The following is a 19,569-nucleotide window of genomic DNA, read 5'->3' on the forward strand; positions in this document are numbered from 1 at the left end:
ATATTCCATTGTATATATGTGCCACATCTTCTTTATCCATTCATCTGTCGATGGACACTTAGGTTGCTTCCATATCCTGGCTATTGTAAACAGAGCTGCAATGAACATTGTGGTACACAACTCTTTTTGAATTATGGTTTTCTCAGGGTATATGCCCAGTAGTGGGATTGCTGGGTCATATGGTAGTTCTATTTTTAGTTTTTTAAGGAACCTCCATACTGTTCTCCATAGCAGCTGTATCAATTTAGGCAGGTGGATTCTTAACCACTGTGCCACCAGGGAAATCCCAATGATAACTTTTTTTTTTCTTGTGGCAAACCTGTTTAATGAACAAGTAAGAACCCCTTAGAATTATCACAGCAGTATACCAATGATAACTTTTTTTTTTTTTTTTTTTTTTTTGCGGTACACGGGCCTCTCACTGCTGTGGCCTCTCTTGTTGCGGAGCACAGGCTCCGGACGCACAGGCCCAGTGGCCATGGCCCACGCACCCAGCCGCTCTGCAGCATGTGGGATCCCCCCGGACCGGTGCACGAACCCACGTCCCCCGCATCGGCAGGCGGACTCTCAACCACTGCGCCACCAGGGAAGCCCCACCAATGATAACTTTTAAGAGTTACTTTCTTGGCAACTTTGAATATGCAACACAATATTATTATTATTTTTTAAAATTAATTAATTATTTTTTTTTGCGGTACATGGGCCTCTCACTGTTGTGGCCTCTCCCGTTGCAGAGCACAGCTCAGCGGCCATGGCTCACAGGCCCAGCCGCTCCACGGCATGTGGGATCTTCCTGGACCTGGGCACGAACCCGTGTCCCCTGAATTGGCAGGCGAACTCTCAACCACTGCGCCACCAGGGAAGCCCTAATTTATTTATTTTTATCTTTGGCTGTGTTGGGTCTCCGTTGCTGTGCGCAAGCTTTCTCTAGTTGCGGCGAGCGGGGACTACTGCTCGTTGTGCTGTGCAGGCTTCTCATCGTGGTGGCTTCTCTTGTTGCAGAGCATGGGCTCTAGGTGCACGGGCTTCAGTAGTTGTGGCACTCGGGCTCAGTAGTTGTGGCTCACAGGCTCTAGAGCGCAGCCTCAGTAGTTGTGGTGCATGGGCTTAGTTGCTCTGCAGCATGTGGGATCTTCCTGGACCAGTGCTCAAACCTGTGTCCCCTGCGTTGGCAGGCAGATTCTTAACCACTGTGCCACCAGGGGAGCCCTGCAACACAATATTATTAACTATAGTCACCATTAACTATATTCACTATACAGTATTATTAACTATAGTCATGTATAGTAATGCTATACATTACATCCCGATAGTAGAAATCTGTTATTTTTAAATGGCCATAGAGCATTTTATTATATGTCCTTGCCTTATATGCAATCAGTACCATACTCTTGAACTTCTAAGTTATTTCCAGTGTTTAGTTATTATAAACCAAGCTCTGTAGTCATTTTCTTAAACACAGTGTCTAAAACTCTGTAGGTGTCTCTGCCAGTATGTAAGGTACTTGTAGGCAAAGTCCATGCCTTGGACTTTTTTATATCCCCCAAAGCCCCTAGCATAGTATCCTAATTGGCACCCCCTTGTTGTTGCTAAGTTTGACATGGAAGAGGATGAGAGCTTGGATCATAGCCATGATTCCATTATTTATTTTCCTACTTAAGGCCATCACCAGTCAGCCTTTAAAACACATGTATTAGTGATTTCAAGACTACATCAGACTTTCTATCACATGCAATAATTATGTATAGTAATATTGGCATAACCCTTAGGTTTTGAGAGTACTTTTCACATTGTTATATGGTACGGATCTTGTGATGGCTATTATCACTCACATTTTGCAGTGGAGGAAACTGAGATTAAGAGAGTTTAAGTGTACTTCCTGCTACACCACGCTGCCTCTTTGTTTAACTTATTGGCTTAAAAGAAAAAAAAAGAAAATTAGTGTTAATTTGCACATGAGTATCTGTGATGTTGCTGTTAGGTACCAATCACACAGAAATGGAGTAAACGATTTTTTTTTAATGGAAGAATTGGTAGGTATTTCACAACAAACCACATATATTTTTTTCTAGAGAGGGTTATGCTGATGCTTATCTGACTAGATGTGCTGGCAATATTCAAGGTAATTAAAAAATTCCAACCCTGCAAGTACTGTCCAATGAAGATATGTCCTGTATCAGTAACTCCTCTGTGGGCTTTTTACTTTGCAGCGACCTCACTCTGTCCATGGATACATTTTTACAGGTTAGTTTCACTAAGGGAAGGATTATTTATACTTTTCCTTCTCTCTCCCTACCTTTTGGGTCTTCAGCTATGACAGAGACTCCACTTTCAACGTGTTTGTGGGAAAAGGACAACTGATTGCAGGAATGGACCAAGCTCTGGTCGGGATGTGTGTCAATGAGAGGCGTTTTGTGAAGATCCCCCCAAAGCTGGCCTACGGAAGTGAAGGAGTTTGTAAGTGTTTGTTCTGTGCTTGTAAACACATCTGCCGAAACCACCAGAACATTTGCAGGCTCTTCAGTCAGGCAGACTAGAGTCTTTGGAAGCTTCGGGTAGGGGAAAATGAGAAGCTGTGAGCACACACACACAGCTAAAATTTCATCTTAAAAGTTTATTTATTCTAGATATGAAAGAAGTGTTATTAACACAGGTGTACTGAATGTTATCCTTGCTGAGAGGAAATTTTTGTGTTTTTTCTCTTTTCTTTAAATTTCATTTGGAGGGAGTTCCCTGGTGGCCTAGGTGGTTAGGATCCTGGGCTTTCAATTCCATGGCCTGGGTTCAATCCCTGGTCAGGGGACTGAGATCCCGCAAGCCACAGGGTGCGGCCCAAAATTTTTTTTTTTCATTTGGAAAAAAGAAGGAGGGAATGTGGCTCATTTTGGAATTGTATGTGACCTCTCGAGCCCTTTTGGCTTCCATTCACCTTGGCAGCATCCTAGGTGTTTATTTATCTGGCCCAAAAGGCAGCAGCTTCTCAGTGTGAACTCTCTTTATTTTCAAGCTGGTGTGATTCCCCCAGATTCAGTGCTTCATTTTGATGTACTTCTGATGGATATTTGGAATTCGGAAGATCAGGTTCAGATTCACACTTACTTCAAGCCCCCCAGTTGCCCTCGGACCATCCAGGTGTCTGATTTTGTTAGGTACCACTACAATGGAACGTTCTTGGATGGGACACTGTTTGATTCGAGGTAAGTCCTGCCATTCATGGTAGTATCATTGAAATGCCCCTTAGTTCTTTCTCTCTCATCAGCTTTTTTATGCCCATGGAGAAATCAGAAAAGGGATTCATTCCCAACTGCTCTGTGATTGGGAACAAAGATGTATACATGCTTTTTCTCCAGGGATGGGTATGAGTTCATTGGTAGCTGAGTTTTGGGCAACAAAAACCTTTTGAAGGATGAATTGGAAATGCCCTCATGGTATGGAACTTTTCCCCTTTCTCATTGGTTTTCAGTCACAATCGCATGAAAACATATGACACATATGTGGGAATTGGCTGGCTGATTCCTGGAATGGACAAAGGGCTGTTGGGGATGTGTGTGGGAGAAAAGCGCATCATCACCATACCTCCTTTTCTGGCCTATGGAGAAGATGGAGATGGTAAGTCCTTCTCATTCTTTGAACCACTCTCATCTGTCTTTATTTCTTTTGCAGTGGTTAATTTAACTTACCATGTGAAACCCACCAGAGCTTTTGGTCTGGACTTGCAGTGTCCACTATGGTAGCCGCTAGCTACATATAGTTATTTACATTTACATTAGGTTAAATAAAACTTTAAATACTGTACCTTGGTCACACTGCCACAGTTCATGTACTTAAGAGCCAAGGGCTGCTATACTGGACAGGGCAGATACAGAGCATTTCCATCACTGCAGAAAGTTCTATTTGGACGGTGCTAGTCTAGGTCATTTGCTGTCTGATGAGTAAGTTGCAGAAATCTCTACCTATTAATGGTCATTGTTGTTCTTTTTTTTTTTCCACCTAGCACTATTTTATTAAAAAAAATTTTTATTTGAGTATAGTTGCTTTACAATGTTGTGTTAGTTTCTACTGTACAGCAAAGTGAATCAGCTATGCGTATACATATATCCCTTCTTTTTTGGATTTCCTTCCCATTTAGGTCACCACAGAGTATTGAGTAGAGTTCCCTGTGCAATACAGTAGGTTCTCATTAGTTATCTATTTTATACATAGTATCAATAGTGTATATATGTCAATCCCAATCTCCCAATTCATCCCACCCTCATTATTGTTCTTAAGTAAGACATCTCAGGACTTACCTGGTGGTCCAGTGGTTAAGACTCCGTGCTTCCAGTGCAGGGGCGTGTGTTCCATCCCTGGTCGGGGAACTAAGATCCCACAAGCCGTGTGGCCAAAAAAAAAAAAAAACAAAAAAAAGAAAAGAGAGAAAAAAAAAAAAGAAAATGTGATGGTATTTAAGAAGTTTACTGACAGCGATACCCGACTTCTAATAACCCCCTAATATAATGTTTTCCAAGCTATGTTTTCTGAGAGCTCTAGGTCTACAGAGAAGGAGGAGAGGGGAGCCTTCTCTCCTGTCGAGCTCCACTTTTATTACTGGGAATCTGCAGACAGTTTCTTTAAAAACCTGCTAAAAAAAAAATAAAGCTTGAAAATAACTGCCGCAAATATATCTTAATTCTCCCCTCCCCAAGATATGTTATTATTCTTATCACTACTCAAACTCTCTCATCCTTGGCTAGTGGAAGTTCATTCTCCTTGTCTCCCAAATCCTTTTATCATCATCCACATGCATATGAGGTACCAAATAAAGCTAGATGCCTAGCCCAATGTGAGGAATGTTATTTATTTATTTTAAATAAATAATTTAAATATTTTAAATACATAGTTTATTTAAAATAAATAATAAATAATTTAAATATTTTAAATAAATAGTTTATTTAAAATAGTTATTTTTAAATGCTTTATACGTTGACACTGTGCTCAGCTAGCCAGGTATAAATTTAAACAGGTGAATTGTATAGTATGGGAATTATATCTCAATAAAGTTGTTATAAAAAAAAGCAGGGCTTCCCTGGTGGCGCAGTGGTTGAGAGTCCGCCTGCCAATGCAGGGGACACGGGCTCGTGCCCCAGTCCGGGAAGATCCCACATGCCGTGGAGCGGCTGGGCCCGTGAGCCATGGCCACTGAGCCTGCGCATCTGGAGCCTGTGCTCTGCAACGGGAGAGGCCACAACATTGAGAGGCCCACGTACCGCAAAAAAAAAAAAAAAAGAAAAAGCAAATATTCAGGTAGTACATAATAATGCTAGAAAAATTTAAACCCTGGGGTTACCGTAAGGCCTTCTGTTTTCTATTAAATTAAAAGATACAGAAAAGTAAAAAAGATTAATATTCTATCACACACCCTCCCACACCCACACCTGCATTTCAGGGATTAACCACACCTGATGATCCAGAGGCTGACTCAGCAGCCTGCTTTCAGCAGATTTCACCATTCCTCTGAGGGGAAGGAGACAGAGGGGTGGGCTCTGCCAAAGAGCTGGTTGAAGGAGCACAGTCTTGGCATGCCCTGTGGTTCACTTGTCTAGGCCTTCTCCTTTGCATGACATAACAAATGGCAAGTAAGAGTGTTGAGGTAAGTGGTTTGTCAGGTATCTAACTTCCTTTTATCCCAGAGTCCTGGATTTAGAGTTACTTATTGGTTGATGTTGATCTTTGCAGGAAGAGCTAGTGCCCAATAATCTCTTCATGCGGATTATCGTGTTGCACATATTCAATAAATCCTCACTGTTAGGAACATCCATGAGAAGCAATACCGTCCTGAAGTGAAATAGAAATGATTTGAGGACTATTTATGTTTTGGATTGTGGGTGCCGTTTTCTCCCCTCTTATCTCAGCTAACTTTAGTTTTACTTATATCTTGTTTTGGATGCACTTAAAGGATTGAATTTTTGCCTCTTTAAAAATTGGGGGGGGGCTTCCCTGGTGGCGCAGTGGTTGGGAGTCCGCCTGCCGATGCAGGGGACACGGGTTCATGCCCTGGTCCGGGAGGATCCCGCATGCCACGGAGCAGCTGGGCCCATGAGCCATGGCCACTGAGCCTGCGCGTCCGGAGCCTGTGCTCCACAATGGGAGAGGCCACAACAGTGAGAGGCCCGCGTACGGAAAAAAAAAAAAAATTGGGGAACATCCCTGGTGGTGCAGTGGTTAAGAATCTGCCCGGCAGTGCAGGGGACATGGGTTCGAGCCCTGGTCCAGGAAGATCCCACATACCACAGAGCAGCTAAGCCCGTGCGCCACAACTACTAAGCCTGCACTCTAGAGCTTGCGAGCCACAACTACTGAGCCCACATGCCACAACTACTGAAGCCCACATGCCTAGAGCCTGTGCTGTGCAACAAGAGAAGCCATTGCAATGAGAAGCCCACACACTGCAACGAAGAGTAGCCCCCACTCGCCGCAACTAGAGAAAGCCTGCACAGAACAACGAAGACCCAATGAGCCAAAAATAAATAAAATAAAATAAATAAATTTACTTAAAAAAAAGTTGATTGTGAGAGACTCTGGTAGAGCTCACACCAAGGAGTACTTCCCACAACTTCTGCTGCCAGTGTCCTTGTCCCCACAGTAAGCCACAGCCACCCCCTGCCTCTGCAGGAGATCCTCCAACACTAACAGGGACTCAGATTGATATCCAAGATTACCCGAGAACTTTAGCAAGACTGAATGATATGAAGGAAAAAACCTGTATGTGTGGAAAAAGGACAGAAACTAGAAAAAAAGCCATGTGGCTGACAGGGTCTTGGTGCTCCAGCCGGGTGTCAGGCCTGAGCCTCTGAGGTGGGAGAGCCGAGTTCAGGACACTGGACCACCACAGACCTCCAGGCCCCATGTAATATCAATCGGCAACAGCTCTCCCAGAGATCTCCATCTCAATGCTAAGACCCAGCTCCACTCAAAGACCAACAACCTCCAGTGCTGGACACCCCATGCCAAACAACTAGAAAGACAGGAACACAACCCCACCCATTAGCAGAGAGGCTGCCTAAAATCATAATAAGTTCACAGACACCCCAAAACACACCACCAGATGTGGTCCTGCCCACCAGAAAGACAAGATCCAGCCTTATCCACCAGAACACAGGCACCAGTCCTCTCCATCAGGAAACCTCACAACTCAGTGAACCAACCTCACCCACTGGGGACAGCCACCAAAAACAACAGGAACTATGAACCTGCAGCCTGCAAAAAGGAGACCCCAAACACAGTAAGTCAAGCAAAATGAGAAGACAGAGAAATACGCAGCAGATGAAGGAGCAAAGTAAAAACCCATTAGACCAAACAAATGAAGAGGAAATAGGTAGTCTACCTGAAAGCAAATTCAGAGTAATGATAGTAAAGATGATCCAAAATCTTGGAAATAGAATGGAGAAAATACAAGAAACATTTAACAAAGACCTAGAAGAACTAAAGAGCAAACAAACAATGATGAAAAACACAATAAATGAAATTAAAAATTCTCTAGAGGGAATCAATAGCAGAATAACTGAGGCAGAAGAACGGATAAGTGACGTGGAAGATAAAATAGTGGAAATAACTACTGCAGAGCAGAATAGAAAAAAAAGAATGAAAAGAATTGAGGACAGTCTCAGAGACCTCTGGGACAACATTAAACACACAAACACTTGAATTATAGGGGTCCTAGAAAAAGAAGAGAAAAAGAAAGGGACTGAGAAAATATTTGAAGAGATTATAGTTGAAAACTTCCCTAACATGGGAAAGGAAATAGCCCATCAACTCCAGGAAGCACAGAGAGTCCCATACAGGATAAATCCAAGAAGAAACACGCCAAGACACATATTAATCAAACTATCAAACATTAAATACAAAGAAAAAATATTAAAAGCAGCAAGGGAAAAGCAACAAATAACATACAAGGGAATCCCCATAAGGTTAATAGCTGATCTTTCAGCAGAAACTCTGCAAGCCAGAAGGGAGTGGTAGGACATACTTAAAGTGATGAAAGGGAAAAACCTACAACCAAGATTACTCTACCCAGCAAGGATCTCATTCAGATTCGACAGAGAAATTAAAACCTTTACAGACAAGCAAAAGTTAAGAGTATTCAGCACCACCAAACCAGCTTTACAACAAATGCTAAAGGAACTTCTCTAGGCAGGAAACACAAGAGAAGGAAAAGACCTACAAAAACAAACCCAAAACAATTAAGAAAATGGTAACGGGAACAGACATATCAATAATTACCTTAAATGTAAATGGATTAAATGCTCCAACCAAAAGACACAGCCTGGCTGAATGGATACAAAAACAAGACCCGTGTATATGCTGTCTACAAGAGACCCACTTCAGACCTAGGGACACATACAGACTGAAAGTGAGGGGATGGAAAAAGATATTCCATGCAAATGGAAATCAAAAGAAAGCTGGAGGAGCAATTCTCATATCAGATAAAATAGACTTTAAAATAAAGACTATTACAAGAGACAGAGAAGGACACTACATAATGATCAAGGGATCAATCCAAGAAGAAGATATAACAATTGTAAGTATTTATGCACCCAACATAGGAGCACCTCAATATATAAGGCAAATGCTAACAGCCATTAAAGGGGAAATCGACAGTAACACAATAATAGTAGGGAAGTTTAACACACCACTTTCACCAATGGACAGATCATCCAAATGAAAATAAATAAGGGAACACAAGCTTTAAATGACACAGTAGACCAGATGGACTTAATTTATATTTATAGGACATTCCATCCAAAAACAATAGAATACACTTTCTTCTCAGTGCTCATGGAACATTCTCCAGGATAGATCATATCTTGGGTCATAAATCAAGCCTCAGTAAAGTTAAGAAAACTGAAATCATATCGAGTATCTTTTCCGACCACAACGCTATGAGACTAGATATCAGTTACAAGAAAAAAACCGTAAAAAATACAAACAGGGCCTCCCTGGTGGCGCAGTGGTTGAGAGTCCGCCTGCCGATGCAGGGGATACGGGTTCGTGCCCCGGTCTGGGAGGATCCCATATGCCGCGGAGCGGCTGGGCCCGTGAGCCATGGCCGCTGGGCCTGCGCGTCCGGAGCCTGTGCTCCGCAACGGGAGAGTCCACAACAGTGAGAGGCCCGCATACCGCAAAAAGAAAAAAAAAAAAAAAAAAATACAAACACATGGAGGCTAAACAATATGCTACTAAATAACCAAGAAACCACTGAAGAAATCAAAGAGGAAATCAAAAAATATGTAGAAACAAATGACAATGAAAACATGACAACCCCAAACCTATGAGATGCACCAAAAGCAGTTCTAAGAGGGAAGTGTATAGCAATACAATCCTACCGCAAGAAGCAAGAAACATTTCAAAAAACCAACCTAACCTTACACCTAAAGCAATTAGAGAAAGAAGAACACACAAAAAAACCCAAAGTTAGCAGAAGGAAAGAAATCATAAAGATCAGATCAGAAATAAAGGAAAAAGAAGGAAACGATAGCAAAGATCAATAAAACTAAAAGCTAGTTCTTTGAGAAGATAAAAAAAATTGATAAACCATTAGCCAGACTTATCAAGAAAATAGGGGAGAAGACTCAAATCAACAGGATTAGAAATGAAAAAGAAGTAACAACTGACACTGCAGAAATACAAAGGATCATGAGAGATTACTACAAGCAACTCTATGCCAATAAAATGGACAACCTGGAAGAAATGGACAAATTCTTAGAAAAACACAATCTTCCGAGACTGAACCAGGAAGAAATAGAAAATATAAACAGACCAATCACAAGCACTGAAATTGAGACTCTGATTAAAAATCTTCCAACAAACAAAAGCCCAGGACCAGATGGCTTCACAGGCGAATTCTATCAAACATTTAGAGAAGAGCTAACACCTATCCTTCTCAAACTCTCCCAAAATATAGCAGAGGGAGGAATACTCCCAAACTCATTCTACAAGGCCACCATCACCCTGATACCAAAACCAGACAAAGATGTCACAAAAAAAGAAAACTACAGGCCAATATCACTGACGAACATAGATGCAAAAATTCTCAACAAAATACTAGCAAACAGAATCCAGCAGCTCATTAAAAGGGTCATACACCATGATCAAGTAGGGTTTATCCCAGGAATGCAAGGACTCTTCAATATATGCAAATCAACCAATGTGATACACCATATTAACAAATTGAAGGATAAAAACCATGTGATCATCTCAATAGATGCAGAAAAAACTTTTGACAAAATTCAACACCCATTTATGATAAAAACCCTGCAGAAAGTAGGCATAGAGGGAACTTATCTCAACATAATAAAGGCCATATATGACAAACCCACAGCCAGCATCGTTCTCAGTGGTGAAAAACTGAAATCATTTCCACTAAGATCAGGAAAAAGACAAGGTTGCCCACTCTCACCATTTGGAAGTTTTAGCCACAGCAATCAGAGAAAAAAACGAAATAAAAGGAATCCAAATTGGAAAACAAGAAGTAAAGCTGTCACTGTTTGCAGATAACATGATACTATACATAGGGAATCCCAAAGATGCTACCAGAAAACTACTAGAGCTAATCAATGAATTTGGTAAAGTTGCAGGATACAAAATTAATGCACAGAAATCTCTTGCATTCCTATACACTAATGATGAAAAGTCTGAAAGAGAAATTAAGGAAACACTCGCATTTACCATTGCAACAAAAAGAATAAAATACCTAGGAATAAACCTACCTAAGGAGAAAAAAGACCTGTATGCAGAAAACTATAAGACACTGATGAAAGAAATTAAAGATGATACAAACAGATGGAGAGACATACCATGTTCTTGGATTGGAAGAATCAACATTGTGAAAATGACTACTCCCCAAAGCAATCTACAGATTCAATGCAATCCATATCAAACTACCAATGGCATTTTTCACAGAAGTAGAACAAAAAATTTCACAATTTGTATGGAAACACAAAAGACCTCAAATAGCCAAAGCCATCTTGTGAAAGAAAAACGGAGCTGGAGGAATCAGGCTCCCAAACTTCAGAGTGTACTACAAAGCTACAGTAATCAAGACAGGATGGTACTGGCACAAACACAGAAATATAGATCAATGGAACAGGATAGAAAGCCCAGAGATAAACCCACACACGTATGGTCACCTTATTTTTGATAAAGGAGGCAAGAATATCCAATGGAGAAAAGATAGCCTCTTCAATAAGTGGTGCTGGGAAAACTGGACAGCTACATGTAAAAGAATGAAATTAGAACACTCCCTAACACTATACACAAAAATAAACTCAAAATGGATTAACTCATAAATGTAAGGCCAGACACTATAAAACTGTTAGAGGAAAACATAGGCAGAACACTCTATGACATAAATCACAGAAAGATCCTTTTTGATCCACCTCCCAGAGAAATGGAAATAAAAACAAAAATAAACAAATGGGACCTAATGAAACTTAAAAGCTTTTGCATGGCAAAAGAAACCATTAACAAAACGAAAAGACAACCCTCAGAATGGGAGAAAGTATTTGCAAATGAAGCAACTGACAAAGGATTAATCTCCAAAACATACAAGCAGCTCATGCAGCTCAATATCAAAAAAACAAATAACCCAATCAAAAAATGGGCAGAAGACCTAAATAGACATTTCTCCAAAGAAGATATACAGATTGCCAACAAACACATGAAAGGATGCTCAACATTGCTAATCATTAGGGAAATGCAAATCAAAACTACAATGAGGGCTTCCCTGGTGGCGCAGTGGTTGAGAGTCCGCCTGCCGATGCAGGGGACACAGGTTTGTGCCCTGGTCCGGGAAGATCCCACATGCCACGGAGAGGCTGGGCCCGTGAGCCATGGCCGCTGAGCCTGCACTCTGAAACGGGAGAGGCCACAACAGTGAGAGGCCCGTGTACCGCAAAAAAAACAAACAAACTACAATGAGGTATCACCTCACACCGGTCAGAATGGCCATCATCAAAAAATCTACAAACAATAAATGGTGCAGAGGGTGTGGAGAAAAGGGAGCCCTGTTGCACTGTTGGTGGGAATGTAAATTGATACAGCCACTCTGGAGAACAGTATGGAGGTTCCTTAAAAAATTAAAAGTAGAACTACTATACGACCCAGCAATCCCACTACTGGGCATATACCCAGAGAAAACCATAATTCAAAAAGATATGTACCACAATATTCACTGCAGCACTTTTTACAATAGCCAGGAAATGGAACCAAACCTAAGTGTCCATTAACAGATGAATGGATAAAGAAGATGTGGCACATATATACAATGGAATATTACTCAGCCATAAAAAGAAACGAAACTGAGTTATTTGTAGTGAGGTGGATGGATCTAGAATCTGTCATACAGAGTGAAGTCAGAAAGAGAAAAACAAATACCATATGCTAATGCATATATATGGAATCTAAAAAAAAAAATGGTACTGATAAACCTAGTTGCAGGGCAGGAATAAAGACGTAGACATAGAGAATGGACATGGGGTGGGAGGGGAAGCTGGGGTGAAGTGAGAGTAGCATCGACATATATACACTACCTAATGTAAAATAGATAGCTAGTGGGAAGCAGCCGCATAGCACAGGGAGATCAGCTAGGTGCTTTGAGATGACCTAGAGGGGTGGGATAGGGAGAATGGGAGGGAGGCTCAAGAGGGAGGGGATATGGGGAGATATGTATGCATATGGCTGATTCACTTTGTTATACAGCAGAAACTAACACAACATTGTAAAGCAATTATACTCCATAACGATCTATTAAAAAAAAGAATATATATATGTATAACTGAATCACTTTGCTGTACAGGAGAAATTAACACAGCATTGTAAAACAACTATACTCAATAAAATAAATGTTTTTAAAATTGTCTGTGAGTTCCAAAGAACAAGTCTATGTAGTGTTCTCCAGAACCAGATCCAAGCTTTGGAATGTCTGTGATTTGCATCTGTATACAAACAGAAACCCACAGAGGTATGTATTTGGGTTTGCATGTGGGTATATAACCACTCACATAGAGCCTTGATTTGCAAGGACAAGCATAGAGACTGTGGTCACAGTATTCTCCATGTCATTATTATCGGTTTGCTCCTTTTTCTGCGGAAGTCAGGCTTCAAATTATACCTGCCAGCCCTCGGTTGGACACCATGGGGGACCACCCAAGATGTGGAAGAACATTTGTTTCCTTGGCTGGGAAACTTCAAGGAATGTGTAACACCAACACAGTGGTGTTGAATTGTAGTTAAAGTATTGATACTTCCTAAATCTTGTGTCCTGATTTCATCATCTTCCTTCATTCCACTCTAGGGAAAGACATTCCTGGGCAGGCATCTCTCGTGTTTGATGTTGCGTTATTGGACCTCCATAACCCCAAGGATGGCATTTCCATTGAGAATAAGGTAGTACCTGAAAACTGTGAGCGGCAAAGTCAAAGTGGGGACTTTCTCAGGTATCATTACAACGGCACACTTCTGGACGGCACATTCTTTGATTCCAGGTAAGCAAACAACAGGGTCCTTCACTTACCAGAACATCTTATTAAATATAGTTTATAGCTTGTCAGTGCTGATTTTGAGCTAGTATTTTCATCTCCAGTATAGGTTTCTATTTTCTGATACTGAATTCCTTCAGAGGTTGTTAGAACAGTCTCCTTGGGGCCTGTGGGAGATGGGTCTGCAGGAAAGCAGGAGAGGCTCACCCTAGACTCCCACAATCCCTCTAGACTGTGCTTGGCTCTCCAAGTATAAACCCAGCTCTGGGGTCCAAGGGGGGAAGTGACCAGAAGGCAGGTCCAGGCGGTGGGATGCGAAGAGAACAGACGTGGCGCTGGGAGACCTGGATTCCAGTCCCTGTGTGTGGTGCACTAGGTGTGTGACTTTGGATAGCGTTTGACCTCCCTGAGCTTCAGTTTTTTCGCTGTTGTTAGCACCTTTCTCAAAGAGATGATTAGATTAAAGAGAGAAGGTAGGCAGAAGCACTTTGCAAACTTTAATGGCTTATCTGCTGCAGGGACTGTTTGGATGCTGGGCTAATTACCGAGCCTGTTGTTATTCAAAGCTTTGTTTTGTTTATCAGGCTTAGCTGCAGTTGTGAGCAGGCAACAGGTGTTTGGTATGTGTTGCTCCTTCAGGTGGCATGTGTTGTTTGGATTCCTTTAGCTTCCTATAGAGCAAGCAAGTAGTGACAGCAATCTACCTGTTTCTCTGAGGTAAGAGACTTCTCGTTTAATTAGTGACCCAGAAACATTACAGAATTTTTATATGGTATAATTTTATTTGCATAATTCATTCTTACTACTCCGCGGATTGCTTCTTTTAAATTTTTCATTTGATTTTTTGGAAAAAGGCAATAGTCTCATGGTTCAAAATTAAAACAAAATATGCATTAAGATATGTTGTACCAACCATCCCTGCCAACTTCACATCCCCCTCCCCCCAAGCCACTTAGAGTTAACCACTGTTATTAATAAGTTTCTTTTTTTATTCTTCAAATGTGTAGATTTTTTTCCTAAAGCAAATATAAGCAGATACAATTGTTATATTATTTTCTCTGCTTTATAGTATATAGCATATAGAATACTATATACATACATATATAACTATGTATTATATACATATACACATAACATAATGCTACATACTATATACACTATTCTGCTCCTTGCTTTTTTTTTAAATTAATTAATTTATCTTTGGCTGCCTTGGGTCTTCATTGCTGCACATGGGCTTTTCACTAGTTGCAGCGAGCAGGAGCTACTCCTCGTTGTGGCGCGCGGGCTTCTCATTGCAGTGGCTTCCCTTGTTGTGGAGCACAGGCTCTAGGCGCGCAGGCTTCAGTAGCTGTGGCATGCGGGTTCAGTAGTGTGGCTCGCGGGCTGTAGAGTGCAGGCTCAGTAGTTGTGCTGCATGGGCTTAGTTGCTCCGCGGCATGTAGGATCCTCCCGGACCAGGGCTCGAACCCATGTCCCCTGCATTGGCAGGTGATTCTTAACCACTACGCCACCAATGAAGCCCCTGCTCCTTGCTTTTTTTCACCTTGGAATTTTTCCATATTAATGCGTAGAGAGAAATCATTTTTTATGTCTGTGTAGTGTTTCATTGAGTGAATATACCATATTTATCTAACCATTCCCCATTGATGACATTTGAGTTGTTTTTATTTTTTCTATTAAAAAAATTGAGAGAGTGTGTGCGTGTGATTACTTGTCACATATGAGCTTGGTTCTGTCTTTTATTCCCTGGAATTTTATTTTTAGTTGAAAAGCCATTTTTCTAGTGGATACCAGATTTCTTTCCATATTAATAGAACCACAGTTTTCTTAGGTTTCAAACAGATTTCCATTTTAGTACACTGGGGTCTAATCCATCCTAAGAGCTAAGTAATATTCCATTATATAGATTTGCCTTAATTTAGTAATCAATCCCTATTATTTTCTATCTTTTGATGTTCTAAGTGGGACTGCAATAATTATTTTTGTAGCTAAATCTTAAATAATATGATTGTTTCCTTAGGATAAATTTCTAGAAGAATCTCTAGGTCTAAGGTTATGTGTATTTTTACAGCTTTTGATATAAGTACCAAGTTGTCCTCAAGGAAGGTTTTACATCACTAAGCATACCCCATTTCCTGCAAACTCAGCAACATTGGGTATTATTTAAAAATAATCTTTGCCAATTTATAGGAGAAAAATAGAACTTTATAATTGTAATGTGAATTTCTTTGATTGCTATTAAGGTTGAAATTCTTTCAAATGTGTATTGACTATTTGGATATTTTCTTTTGTGATTTACCTGTTTGTGTATTTGCCTGTTTTTATATTGAGGATATTGGTATTTGTCCTTTTCTTATTAAGATCTCTGTACATTAAAGATATTAACACTTTTATGGTTGCATATTATTGAAAGCATATTGCCTGTTTATTTGCATTTTAATTTCTGTTGTGATTTTTGATCTGTTTAAATATAAACCTTTTATGTTGTTAAATACATTCCATTTCTCCTTTATGTCTTCCTTTATTCTTACTTAAATTCTTATATATTCTGTCTTGAGTAACTTGCTAAAAAGTCTCTCCCCTCCCCTGGACTTGTTTTTTTTCCCCTAGAGTATATAAATATTCACCTGTATTTCCCTCCTGCTCTTCTAATGGCTTTATTTTTTTATCCTTTAAAATATTCTCTATCAGAATTTTTATTTTAAAAAGTATTATGTTCTTGTTGTATAAGTGAAACAATGCAAAGATATTTAATAAAATGTAACAATTTCACATCAACCCCTTCCATTTTCACCACTCGAAGTAAATATTAAAAAGCTTCTGCAGGCTCTCTCCGTGTTTATAAATGCTTTCATGTTTAAATCTTAAATCCATCTGGAATTGATTGTGGTGTTCAGTATGACAGTAAGGATCTAAATGTTTTTTTCCAGATGGTTAGCCAGTTTTTCCAACACCCCTTATTGAATAACTGTATTTTCCTCACTCATTTAAAATCTGACATTGATCATGTACCAAATTCTTGTATACACTTTTGGGTCTTGGTCTAGAATTTTTATCCTTTTCCAGTGATCTAGCTATTCCTGGGCCACAATCATACCTTTAGCTATTGTATCTTTTTAATTTGTATGATAGAGAATATTCTTTTTCTTTTTAAACATCACTTTTTCCTATTGTGATACATTGATATGGTTCAAAATCCTAAAAGTATAAAAGAATATACAATGAAGAATTTTCCCCCTATTCTTGTCCCTCAATCACCGAGTTCCCCTCTTCACAGGGGACCAGAGTTATGCATTTCATAGGTCTTCCATACATATATAGTGAAATACAGATAATTATGTAGAAAATCTGCTTCCTGGGTGAGGAGAATCATTTGTTACTATCATTTCTTCAGGCCCCTTGGCTTTGTGGTCCCTGAGGGGTGTTGAGGAGGAAGAGCCTCTCACAGCTCTGCCTTTTCATCTCCCTGGTCCCACTGCTGACCATCTTCTCTGACACAGTCATCCTTGGGCTGTGTTTGATGAGGTGACAGTGGAACTGACTGGCTCTTTCCAGACAAGCTTTTTGCCACATCTGCTCCAGCTGGGGGTGGGTAATGGGTACAGATCACTGTGGTTCAGAGTTCAGTATCTGAAGTGGCAAATGAAGTTTTATTATTTTATTCTGGAATCATCAGGCTTTGTTTTCTCCAAACTCATAGTAATCAGACTCAATTGGCAATTAATACAGAGGCTGGATCTCTCCACTGAGTGGAATGCTTGGGGCTCCTACCAGAGGCACTTGGGAAATTCAGGTACTCACTGAGAGGTAGCTTGGTGAGCATGGATTGCAGTAGGGCGAGTTCACTACAGTGTTAAATTGCTCTCAGTATATATGCTACTTTTCTGGCAATCTGAATATTCATGTCCCACATATACAGAAACTCTTCTCTTTAGAGAAATTCTTAGTTTCTTTCTTTCTTTTTTTTTTCCCCCTTTTTGGGCTTTCATTTGAAACTTTATGTTAGAGTAATAGAAGACTCTAGAACTTCTAAGTTGTTTCTTTACAAGAGATAACAGAGAAATTCTTAGTTTCTGACAAGGGCCCCCTTGCTGCTTTTTTCATTAACCTGACATGGTCAACAAGCATACAGTCCGATTTACATTATAGCTACATTTCTGCATGATTGCTTCTTGTAACCCGCATCCCATTCATAACCTGACCAAACCAGAGGGCTGGAGGGCTCGTTTCTGGGAGCGTTTGTGCGGGCGGCAGCTCCCACGCAGTGTGTGGATCCTTGTTCATCATTTCAGGGGAGCGTGTTTCCTGGCTTGTACTCAGATTCTAGGGTTCACCCTATTCCGGGGTCTGGAGGCCCCTGCGCTCTGTTGCCTCATGGTACCAACTACACTGCTGCTGCGGTATCCCTCGTGACCAAGCTCTTTTCCTCTTTTCCAGCTACTCGCGGAACCGTACCTTTGACACGTACATTGGGCAGGGCTACGTGATTGCTGGGATGGATGAAGGTTTACTCGGCGTTTGCATTGGAGAGAAGCGGAGGATCGTGGTCCCCCCTCACCTGGGGTATGGCGAGGAAGGAAGAGGTGAGTGCTGGCTGCCTTCTAAAAGGTTAAACTGAGAGGCACTACCTGACGCTTCCACGCTGCTTGGAACCAGGGCCTCTGGCAAAGCATAGAAGCTAAAGTCTAGCTTCAGACTCGAATACTCAAATGACTCTAGTTTCTAGAGATGCTCTGTCATTACTCCTTGTTCCCCCTGCCCGTTTTCCTTTTCCTTTTGGAAAATTTAAAACCTACACCAAAGTTGAAAGAACTGTACAGTGAACTCCACTTAGATTCACCAATAGTCAACATCTTGCTATATTTGCTTTATATATATAACTACAGTACATTTTTTCTTTGTTGAGCCATTTGAAAGTAAATTGCAACCCCCCCACCCCCTGGGTGCAATTCAACTCCATCACTGATTAGCTATTGTGGCCTCTAGCAAATGACTCAACCTCTCTGGGCCTCGTTATCTTAACAGAGAACTGTTTTGAGGTTTGAATGAGCTCGTACATGAGAAGTCCCTCACAGTGTGGGTAAAATATTAGCTTTCTTCACTTTCGAAAAAGAGTGCTTAAAAGGTCATGTGGAAGCTGGGGAACAGAAAACCACCGAGGAAGTGATGCTGCCAGAACCCTGCAGCAGAATCCATTCTCCACTTCAGGGTTGCAAACATCCAAACGCTCTAAATTCAGGGCTGTCCCCATGGAACAAAGCAGACAGCAGAAAGGGCCAGAGCCTTTACAGAAGGCCTACCCCCTCCCCTCCACCAGCCCTGCAAGAGAAAATGGCTGCAACAAAATGAAATGCTGATGACTTGGAAAGTCCAGCATTTCTTCCTTCCACAAATATTTACTGAATGCTTACCATGTGCCTGGCCCTGTGGTATGTGGTGAGAAAGCCACAGGCTTCCTCTGTGTCCTGACACCCTTCTAAGGTCAGTCCTTCAGTGATTAGCATTAGGTTCTGTGCAAACCCCACAAGGAGGCCAAGGGCACTCGCTAATCAATAGGACAGAAACAGACCCTGTGCAAGAGCAGCTGGGTGTTACTTGCCAGGGTGCCCCTCCCCCCCATGGGAACAAATGATTCAGGGTGAAGTAGCCTCATGCCCAGAAAATTTATGAGACTTCAAATGTTTCCCAGAGCCTTATATAATTCTTTGCACAACTGTCTCATACTTGTGAGAAAGCCAAAAGGAGAAATAATTTAAGCAAATGTTTTCCATCAGTATATTCTTTTTAGGGAAAGGAAGAATTAGTCCTGAGGGCAATATGAAACATGAATATGCTGGAAGTATTTGTCTATTCCTGCATGTATTTGACTAGAAGTAGAAATTTACATAATACAAAACAACAGAGCATCAAGACACTAGACAAACAGAACATGAAGCAAGGCTTGTTGAATGATCTTAAGACCTTAAGCTGTGATTTGTGTGGCTTTATAAATCAGAAATTTAAGTCAGGAAAAATAATGGTACAGCCTAGTTTCCAACCAACCTGATGATTCTTA

The 19,569-nt window shown here is 40.9% G+C and overlaps 1 protein-coding gene across 1 annotated transcript in view; it reads left to right on the plus strand.

Annotated features, from left to right (window-relative positions):
* FKBP9 (FKBP prolyl isomerase 9) overlaps positions 1-19,569 on the plus strand; it is a 48,159-nt gene that overhangs the window by 12,251 nt on the left and 16,339 nt on the right. Inside the window, exons 2-6 of the mRNA XM_082632871.1 lie at positions 2,312-2,457; positions 3,008-3,197; positions 3,464-3,609; positions 13,331-13,520; positions 17,952-18,097. Coding sequence (XP_082488997.1) covers positions 2,312-2,457; positions 3,008-3,197; positions 3,464-3,609; positions 13,331-13,520; positions 17,952-18,097 — 818 coding nt within the window. The remainder of the gene's footprint in view (positions 1-2,311; positions 2,458-3,007; positions 3,198-3,463; positions 3,610-13,330; positions 13,521-17,951; positions 18,098-19,569) is intronic.

The sequence above is a fragment of the Mesoplodon mirus genome (assembly GCF_964341445.2).
Source record: "Mesoplodon mirus genome assembly, chromosome: 9".
Taxonomy (NCBI): Eukaryota; Metazoa; Chordata; class Mammalia; order Artiodactyla; family Ziphiidae; genus Mesoplodon; species Mesoplodon mirus.